We start from the raw sequence: 9939 nt of genomic DNA on the forward strand, positions 1-9939 counted from the left end.
CATCACAAATTCACAATCACAGAACCTCTTTACTTTTATCCCACAAGTGACAGCGCACGTGCCTCCATATAATTACAGTGCTAAGCATATGACATGAGACTTAAAACATTAATGGATGAATTTAAGTTGTGATCTTAATATTATATTATTACTGTGGGCTTTTGCTAACATAATATTTATTAAGATTTAAGAATACAAAATTTATTTAAAAAAAGTTATTTTAAAATGTGTAATAGTATTAAATGAATAAAAATTCGCGTCCTCTATAAAATATTTTTAATTTTATTTTTGATATTGTTACGTTCCCATAGAATAACATGATAACAATGTCAATGGAACCGACTTGGTCACATGAATATAGACAAAAGAACACCGTTTATATATGGCCCAATTGTAATTTTAGTGCACTGCAAAATCCGTGCATCAGTTACACACACCATAAGATAATTGTTCAAAATTGTTTTAAGGTGGATTTTATAGTACTTTTTATTATAGTACTTAAATTATCTAACTTGTTTTTATAAATAAAAAATAAAATATATAAAATAAAAATAAAATATTTAAACTTTATTAAATATTATTTTTTTGTCTTTTTTAATAAATTAGACATTATATCTTAGCCTCTTAAGCACCATAGCATTCATTTTGTTTTAATTACTTATGAAACTTGAACATAGGATAATGCGAAGACAAAATTGGAGGTGAAAGAGGTTATGTGCTATGGAGGATGATAATATTGCATGGGGTATAACGTAGATATGAGAAGGTAGATAGAATGAGTTTTAAATGACTCTTTCTTTTTGGGTAATGCATGAGTAGGTCTTGGTGTAAGTCGTTAATCCATAAACTTTTACGTGTTCTCCTCATGTTTTGTTGGAAACGCATTTGCTAATTACAAAAAGAAAAATACTTAAATTTCAGTGAACGATATTTTATTATAGAATATTTTATATTAATATATCCTAGCATATTTTCGTTACCTTTTCCTAGATGATGACTACAAAATCATACATACACATATTCAAACATTTATTCCATTACTTTTCTAATGACTAGAGATTTCTAACTTAGGCTCCGTTTGAAAAACACAAAATAGTTAATTTTTTTATTTTTGACTTATAAAAAATTACATTAATAATATTTGGTACAATTTTTTAGATAAATTTTTAATTTTTTAAAAAGTTATTTAAGAACTTTTAAAAAAATAAAAAATATGACTTCTTCTATTTTCAAAAGTTATTTTATCACTCCTATTTAATATATAACTTTAATACAAGAACTTTTATAATAACTTTCCAAACACAAAATAACTTATTTAAAAATTATTATTAATAAAAATTCTTATATTTTAAGTTCCTTTTTCAAAAGAACTTATTTAAAAAGTTTAGCCAAACTGGTAATAATGTTGATTTCCATAAATGTTCTCATTGAACGGAGCTCAAGAGATACTAAGAATTACATCTGTCATCCATTAAAGCAACCATTAACAGTCTCATGCCAATGTTATGCTATGCTTATCAAATTGATTAATTACGTCAATTTTGTTAGGAGAAATGTTGGGAAAGGAATCGGAAGAGAATGTGAGAATAAACTTGTTTAGATGTGTAGTGTACAAGAATTAAGAAGGGTTATGTTAAATTACAATATAATTTAACAAAGAAAAAAAAAACAGAAAAGAGGAAGGTATAATTAAAACTTTCCATTCCCCTCCATTTCGTCCCCATATGTGCATGTATGTGTAATTTGACTATGGATTATGGAACATTTTCACTGTAGTTGCTGCCACTCTTGAATTGCATTATGTAATGCATAATTAGGCACTAAATTTGTGTGCTCAAGCTTGAGGTTTGTCATGGGGGAAGTGTCGTGACCACTATCCAACCATTCTCTTATTGCCTCGGCTTCATACGTAAAGCCATCTGCAGCTATGTACGGATCTTCCATTACCTCCTGCAAAATGAAAAACAAGCAACAGCTAATCTAGCATATTCCATTAAATAGAGGCCAAAATTTTTATAAGAATGTATTTCAACCAATTTTTTATATTCACCTGCACAATGGGGCATACAAAGTGGGATGGAGTGCGGCGATGTTTCTTGGATGTCAAATATGGCGGCATGTTCATGCATGTAGTTCTGAATGGTTCAAGAACATCCCAAATATCTGATGTGAGGTCCGGCCGGTTCAGCCAAGTCTTGTCACAACATCTCAATGCTAAATAGGCCAGATGTATAGTTTGATCAAGTGGCCACTCACCAGCTGAGAAGTCCAATACTGCTTCAAGGTTATCCTTTTCCAATGCACATTTGACATCTCTGACTAGCCCCAAAAGTGGTCTTCCGGTTAGAAGTTGCAACAACAGGATTCCGAATGAATACACATCCGATTCTGGAGTGAATTTGCCAGTGGCAAGATACTCTGGATCAACATATGCCAAACTTTCATTTGGTTTGTTGTGTGTTGTTGTTGTGTCAGCTGAATCCACATTCTTCTCAACTAAACCATGAATGCCAATGTCAGCAAGTTTGGCAACAAAGTTAGCATCAAGGAGAACCTTGCTAGCTTTCAAATTCCCGTGTATAATACTAGGCTCGCTAGAGTGAAGAAAAATTAGAGCAGAACATATGTCAGCAGCAACGGATATTCGAATTTGCCATGGAAGTGGAGACTTCTCTTTGCGGGCAAGGTGACCTTCAAGGCTGCCATTATTTAGATATTCATACACAAGTGACCTAGACTCGGCACAGGTTCCAATCAGTGTCAACAGGTTTCGATGTCTCACCCGACTCAAAACTGCTACCTAGAAATTCAATAGAAATTATAACCAGGGTGAATAAACAAAAACAGATGAGTTCCTCATACAAGCACAAAATATGACAGATTTATCCAGTCAAGATAATTCAACCCTGCACTACAGAGAATTCAGAATATATATTTTAAACCAAGCTAAAAACTAAGAAAAAAGCACTCAGGAGATCTGAGTTTATCTTTTCTAAGAACCAAAAAATGTCATAACTGAGCTTCAAAAATGAATTTGGTGTAGAATAGGGTGTAATACACCATACATTTCTTTGGAGAAGGTGAAAATGAGCATATAAGAATACTGACTCTTAGACATCTTTGGGTTCTTAAATAAGCATCCTAATAATCTAATTTTCAGACTACCAAGCAAACAATGAGAATATAAGATTACCTGACGTTCAAACTCCAATTGGCTGTGACAGCCATAAGAAGGTAACATTTTTATAGCAACATGCATATTGCGAAGCACTCCTTTGTAAACACTTCCATATCTTCCTTCTCCAATCTTCCAAGATGGATCAAAATCATTAGTTGCCTGATTGATCTCCATGAAAGAAAATACAGGGAATTCTACCGCATAAGAAAATGAAGTATGTGACTTTCCAAATTCCCTCAGCACTCGGACTTGCCTTACTGCATTTGCGCACTCTATCTGCAGTCTATCTCGTTTTTCCTTGAAACTTATCAAGAGGTCCACAGCTGATAAAATCTTCTCCTCCAACTCTTTTGCTGCTTCCTGTGTCTCACAAAGTTGGTTAGCAAGTGCTGAATTTTGTTCTTGGACAGTTTGCAACTCATACATTATTTCATCTTGCTGATTCTTTGTTTTTTGTAATTCTTCCTTCTCTCTGGCCAATTGTTCTTCAACTTCTCTTCTTTTGTTTTTCTCCTTAGCACACAGGCTTTCCATTTCTAATGCTTCATCCTGTTGGAAACCAAGTTGCGGCAAAGTTTCAGGAGACAATGAAATTGATCTAGTTCATGCATAATAAGGCACCAATTCATAAGTGTATATTCTACATGTATAGGAAGGCATGACCTTCTATATGAAAAAACACGTGCTTCTGCCACACTAAATTGATGATCATTTGCATCTGATAAGGAAGCTTTTTTGTTTTACAAAGTTGTGTTATTTAACGTAATGGTGATAGTGATAGGGATACTGGTGATGAAGGCATTATGTCCTCTTTAATGAGGGAGGAAAATGGTTATCAGAGAGAACTTTCTATATGAAAAACGAAATTTGAATCTGACATTGAAATATATTAAGCAAAGACAGAATTTGATTTGCTTTCAACCTCCAAAGAACTTTCTTTGACTTTCCACTGCTTTAAAGCCTCTTCAAATTCTTTTCGCCTCATGCTTTTGGAATCTCTAGTGGACTCTTCTAGTCTACCATTTATTTCACTTTTGTCTTCAATTTCACCATCTACCTCCTCCTGCAAAATCACAAAGAATTCAAAATTTACCACTTGTTTAAAATGGAAACATAGCCGGTCCCACCTAGTTGGACATGGCTTATTTGTTCTTATTTAAAGCAGAAACAAAATGACAAACAACTAATTGAAACGAATATATCTTTGTATACATCTTAATACCCAAAACCTTTCATTACACACTGAAATACACCATGCATTCATATTTCGGAAACCATGAATTTAATGCCTGTTTTCCACTGATTTTATGTGCAGGCAAGCATGTAGAAAAGGTTTCCTACCTTAAAAGAGTAGTAGCATACCAGAAAATGTGAAGTAATCTAGGATGAAAATTGCAGAAACTTGTGCACTAAGGCTGAAGGAAAACAAGCACCTCTCACCTCACAAAACAGCAATCCTGACAACTTTGAACTGTCAGCAACACTAATGGAGGACCATTTTGAACGTAATGAACTGTGGGAACTGACAGTTTCAATTTCTTCCACATCATCAGAATCTGCACAACCCTGTCACAAGTTATTACCCATAACAATCCTGATAAATGATAATAGCTGAAAGTCACCTGTCATTCTAAAATCAATTAAAAGAAAGAGAATGGAAAGAAACATCCAGCAGAAATACCTAAATGTTCCAATCCATTAGGAATCGATTCATATTCAAACTTCTGTGATTGTTCGGCTTCTGCATTTGAATTGTGCACCAACAGTGGAGGGGCAGTCTCTATTTCAGGTGTACGTTTACTATCTACCCTAATTATCGTTCAAATTTCACAAAAGTGGAAGTGAGGACATGTTTGTCGCTGCAATGTTTCATAACGACTTATCCTTCTATATCATAAACTGCTTTAAATGGCAGAGATATGCAAGCAGTCCAATTCATCTACACTACATCTTGACTTACAATTTTAGGAATAAATGCAATTCACACTTAAATTAACAAGTACCTGGTACATTTGATGTTGCCATTGCAAATGAACCAAATATTACATGATGGAACTGCTTGTTTATGTACAGGAATAATCTTTGTTGACTCTTGCTCAGCCAATTTCCTGCAATTCCAAAAACTATACGTTCAATAATTTGTACAAAAGACAGTGGTTGACATAATCCTAATTCAGAATCAAGAGACAACTATGGCCTTTTTTATTGTTTAACCAGAAATAAATAGCCAATTGCAACCTTCCTAAAAAATGGGAAGATAAACAGATGAAGAATGTCATAAAACTGCCAATAGCTACACATATCTGAAATGGAATATCCCTATAAATACAGCCTATAAAAAAGCAAGTTGAGGAGAAGAAAGATGCATAATGAAGATAGAGACCGTCATGAAAGATTATATTTTTCACTTTTAAGAAGCTTTACCTTAATTTTACAGTACAGTTTCCAGTAATTTCAAGAGGATAAGGACAAAGGAAGGCAATGAAGGCATGAAGAATAACAAAGGTTTGAGATTTATACCCCAAGTTATATCTGTCTGCTGCAGCTCCAATTACAAGCAATCTAATATTGTGTTGAGCAATCGCTTCCATAATCCCTTTCTCAATATTGTCCATCTCAATCAACAATTTATGTGCCCTTACCTACAGGCATTTGGTATAGTATAAGCATAGACTTCCTTCCATAAATATTTACTAAACTGGACCGGCATCTTAATTCTTATGAAACCATTATTTTTAAATGTTTAAACTTTTCAAAGTTCAATTGAAGCTTTGGAGAAAGTAGTCACTATTTTATCGTCCTACCTAGCTATTCTAGAAATGGGTAGGATGATAACACATATTAGGTGTGAGTGATTAAATAGTACACCTTAGTAAATAATTATAATTTAACAATAGGAATAAAAGATTTAGAAGAAAGATAATACCCCTGTTTGGACAAGAGTGGCAACATATTGGTCCAAGAGTTCATGGATTTTTTTACTTTCATTGTCCAAGAATGAATGAGATCGTGTTTCATCCCTATAAGGGTTTCTATCTGCTGCACATGTGAAAAGGAAGACGTCAGGAGTCAAGCACAGAGAGGCTTCATCAACAATAGCAACATCAAATCCCTTTCCATGGTTTAACAATTCGGAGTATAATGAACATTCACATTCACATTCACATTGTTGAATATAAGCTGATTTGATAAAAATGACAAATTAATTGTCTAAGTCCGAGTTTAAAGAAGCATTCAGTTTAGTTTATTTTCCAGAGTCCCCTTAATAAGAAAACCTGCAGAAAGCCAATAACTTTTCAGAAGCATAAATCCTTGACATGCTAATCACTGATTTGTCATATAGGAAAACACAGCATAATTCCACATCCACTACTACTTAGATAGTCCTCAGATCACCCTCGATAGTTCAATTCAACACCGTCAATTTCATTTTCTCATATAACAAGGCCTTGAGGGAAAAAGTGATATTACTAAACCATATTATTATCCAACCAAAACACAGAATCCAAATTTAGCAACAATTCAACTCACAATCTGAAATTTCAAGTCAAATTCTCCCAAACCCGTGAAATTTTTTTCAGATTTGTGTGAAAAACTTAGCAAGCAGAAAAATAATTGAAAAAGTGAAGAGAAACTGACGGGAGGAATCGATAGGGTGAGGATGGTGAACGTGAAGGAGGCAAATTGATTTGGAAGGGAAATTGTGCGAAGCCCAATGCAATAGTTGTTGGGTCTTGTGAATGTTGTTTCCCACCGCAACAAAGACTGTGTGTGTGTCTTGTTCTTCAGCTTCAGCTACTTGGATGCTACCCATGAATACGATGGATCCACAACAATGCAACTGCACTTGAACACCACTGTTTTGATTTAATCACACTCTGCTCTACTCTTCTCTATTATGGAAATGGAATCACCGTTAATAGTGATTATTAAATTATTAATTTCTCTCTTTATGAATGAATAGATGGTGGGTGGGGTCCTCTGGATAGTGTGTTGGTGAACCACGGAGGACTCTTTTCTCTCTCGGCCTCTGGATTCCTCCTAGATTAAGCTTAAGCTTAAACACTAAGCACCAAAGCCACAAAAAGGTCACACCGAATCACCAATCACACTTGTACAACAATACATAATTTGTTTTAAAGCTTCTTATTTTAACTTAACAACTACTTTCTCAGCTTAAATATATTTGCAATCAAGTTCCTACGCCATAGCAGCAAATTTCATTCAAATTCTACTATTAAACTAGAGTTAATATTTAAATTTGGCCCTGAAATTTGACTCCCGACTCAATTTAGTCCTTTTGGTTTCAATTGACTCAAATTGTATCCTGAAATTTTGACCCGCGCCTTAAATTGGCCCTTCTTATGTTTTCCGTCGCTGGAGAGCTGACCTGACAATTTTAAATGACACCTGGCAGTATCAAAACGACATCGTTTTACTATTGGCGCCGAAATGCTTAGAACGACAACGTAGTTGACATGAAAAAAGGGGTTAAATGAAATCCAAACAGTAACCACTTTTGAAGTGAAACTCAATTGACCCTTTCTTTTCCTTCTCTTCCCGTTGTATACGTTCCCTTCCCTTCAGAGAAGCACCATGGGTGTCTCAGTAATGGAGGTTTGAAAATTTTCTTACTTGGTTCGCTCTCTATTGTGAAGATTAATTAACTGGGAGTCATCTTTTGAAAAACAGGTTAGTAACAAAAACGCTGCTCTCAACTTTCATGCTCTGTTTTTTCTCAAAATGTTGGTTGTGGGTTGTTTTCAATTTTTTCAATCCACTTCATCAGTGTAACTTTGGGAGAATGTGGTTGATTATGGTTGTTGATGATAATAGAGTTTTTGTTTGTTAGGGTTTAATTTTTTTGCATGTGTGTGACTGTGATCAACTGAATCGTTCAGTTCTTTGTCCGTTTTAGCAGTCTTTGATTCTTCATATTCTATTTTAAAATAACAAATTTACTCCTTTATATCCCACTACTAATGAACACACCTGACAAGTTTACTTTCATGTGTTTTCTTGTTTCTTCTTGTACTATTGTTTACAAGAGTACTAATAAGTGTGAAGAGAGTACTGCATTATGTAATGATCATAACAAGAATATAATTTTGATTAAAAAATCCTATTTTTATACATGAACTTTAAAGGTGTGATTACTAGTTGGAATTTTTGAGGGAAGGAATGACTTACTGATTAAAGTGGAGTCTATTTTATTTATCAAGAACCCTTCCTTTAAAAAAAACAATTTTACTCCTTCATATCCCACTACTAATGAACACACCTGACAAGTTTGCTTTCATGTGTTTTCTTGTTCCTTCTTGAACTATTATTTACAAGAGTACTGATATAGTGAAAAAGGAGTACTGCATTATGTAATGATCATAACAAGAATATAATTTTGATAAAAAAATCCTATTTTAATACATGAACTTTGAAGGTGTGATTACTAGTTGGAATCTTTGAAGGAATGAATGACTTAATGATTAAAGTGTAGTCTATTTTATTTATCAAGAACCCTTCTCTTAATCTGTTAAATGGGAAATGAAATGGATTTTTTTTGCTTCTGGTGTCTGAATTACTCTGCTATTAATTATCCTTGTAAAAAGCATAATCTTTCATGTTTAGGTATTTCAGACACTTGTGACTGTTAGTTATGTAATTGATTGTGTGAAGATTTTAATTTCTTTGTTCTATTTTGACAATCAGTTGTGAAAAATATTTGCCCTTTTATTTTCTTGTCATTTTTTTTAGATAGGACAATGAGTTTCTCTTATTTGCTTTTCTACTTAAAGATTGAAAATAATGTTCATTGGTTTTAACAATAATTAAAACACAGATGAAAATAGTATGTTTTGTTGAAAATTTCTCTGTTTATTATTATTATTATTATTATTATTATTATTATTATTATTATTATTATTATTATTATTATTATGGTTAAAGATCTCTGGTCTCTTAGTCCCTATTCATTTTGGCCATTCATTTTTTTTTGTGAGAATTTTGATTTTAGTACTTTGTACATAGTTTTGTTTTGACTAGGATGAGTAATTCTTTTGGTACCTGGTGTTTGACCGATTCTTCTAGTGAACCTTGTAAAATAGCTCTATATTATTCTTGTTGTGTTGTTATTATTTTAGTTTTACCTTGAATTTTGTGGATTGAAATGTTCTGATTATTGTTGTGTGGGTTTGTATGATTGTTGTATTCAATGTTCTTATTTTAGTTTTGCCATTTCATTTGATTTCTTTTTTTATTCCTTGGATTATTTTTTAACTCTAAACTAAAGTGAAAGTGCAAAACTTTATTTTTTTCCAAATTATGGATGAATTTTATGGTGTGCCTGGTTTTGTAACTGCTCCGTTACAATGGAGATGAGATAGTTTCAATGATGAGCCTATGATGTGTAATGAGAATTCTTAACGCGTGTGATTACTTGGCCAAGTTCGGGGTTTAATGCATTTTGAACAGCAAAGTTGTAATTGTATCTAAATATTGTTAATTTTATTTGTTTTATTCTTTCATGTTTAATGATTAAGTATTGTACGAGATAAATTGAAATTAAACCAAATATCTGTCTTTAATAAAATATTCATATTTTATAATGGTAGCCAAAACACTTTTAATTGATTAAGTTGTTTAATATATTAGAATTAAGCCCCAACTGAATTGTCTTTAATCTTTTTTTATTATTTTCAATTTATTGAATTTAGTGTTGTTTTTAACCATTGTGTCTCCTGAATCTTATTTATAGATGGATGAAG

The 9939-nt window shown here is 32.9% G+C and overlaps 1 protein-coding gene across 2 annotated transcripts; it reads right to left on the reverse strand.

Annotated features, from left to right (window-relative positions):
- Positions 1-1571: 1571 nt before the first annotated feature.
- On the reverse strand, positions 1572-7331 carry LOC112711630 (U-box domain-containing protein 32). Of its 2 annotated transcripts, none has more exons than XM_025764326.3 (10): positions 6818-7331; positions 6105-6217; positions 5699-5820; positions 5182-5286; positions 4860-4987; positions 4619-4734; positions 4101-4241; positions 3194-3727; positions 2051-2800; positions 1572-1950 (listed from the first exon to the last, which is right to left on the reverse strand). In XM_025764326.3, exons 1-10 carry the CDS (start codon positions 6990-6992, stop codon positions 1768-1770), a joined length of 2367 nt encoding a protein of 788 aa, XP_025620111.1. In that variant the 5' UTR covers positions 6993-7331; the 3' UTR covers positions 1572-1767. The 2 variants fall into 2 exon arrangements, with proteins under 2 accessions (XP_025620111.1, XP_025620112.1); XM_025764327.2 differs by having other exon boundaries at positions 6105-6214; positions 6818-7282.
- Between the last annotated feature and the right edge of the window lie 2608 nt (positions 7332-9939).

Source organism: Arachis hypogaea, chromosome 9, assembly GCF_003086295.3.
Source record: "Arachis hypogaea cultivar Tifrunner chromosome 9, arahy.Tifrunner.gnm2.J5K5, whole genome shotgun sequence".
Taxonomy (NCBI): Eukaryota; Viridiplantae; Streptophyta; class Magnoliopsida; order Fabales; family Fabaceae; genus Arachis; species Arachis hypogaea.

Bases quoted from the DNA above. Each gene is read 5' to 3' on its own strand.
- LOC112711630 (XM_025764326.3), bottom strand. From the start codon at position 6,992: ATGGGTAGCATCCAAGTAGCTGAAGCTGAAGAACAAGACACACACACA. The intron at 5,821-6,104 runs GTATTATCTTTC...AAATGCCTGTAG, and splicing joins CCACTCTTGTCCAAACAGGG to GTAAGGGCACATAAATTGTT. The intron at 4,242-4,618 runs GTGAGAGGTGCT...GTGATTTTGCAG, and splicing joins CAGGATTGCTGTTTTGTGAG to GAGGAGGTAGATGGTGAAAT.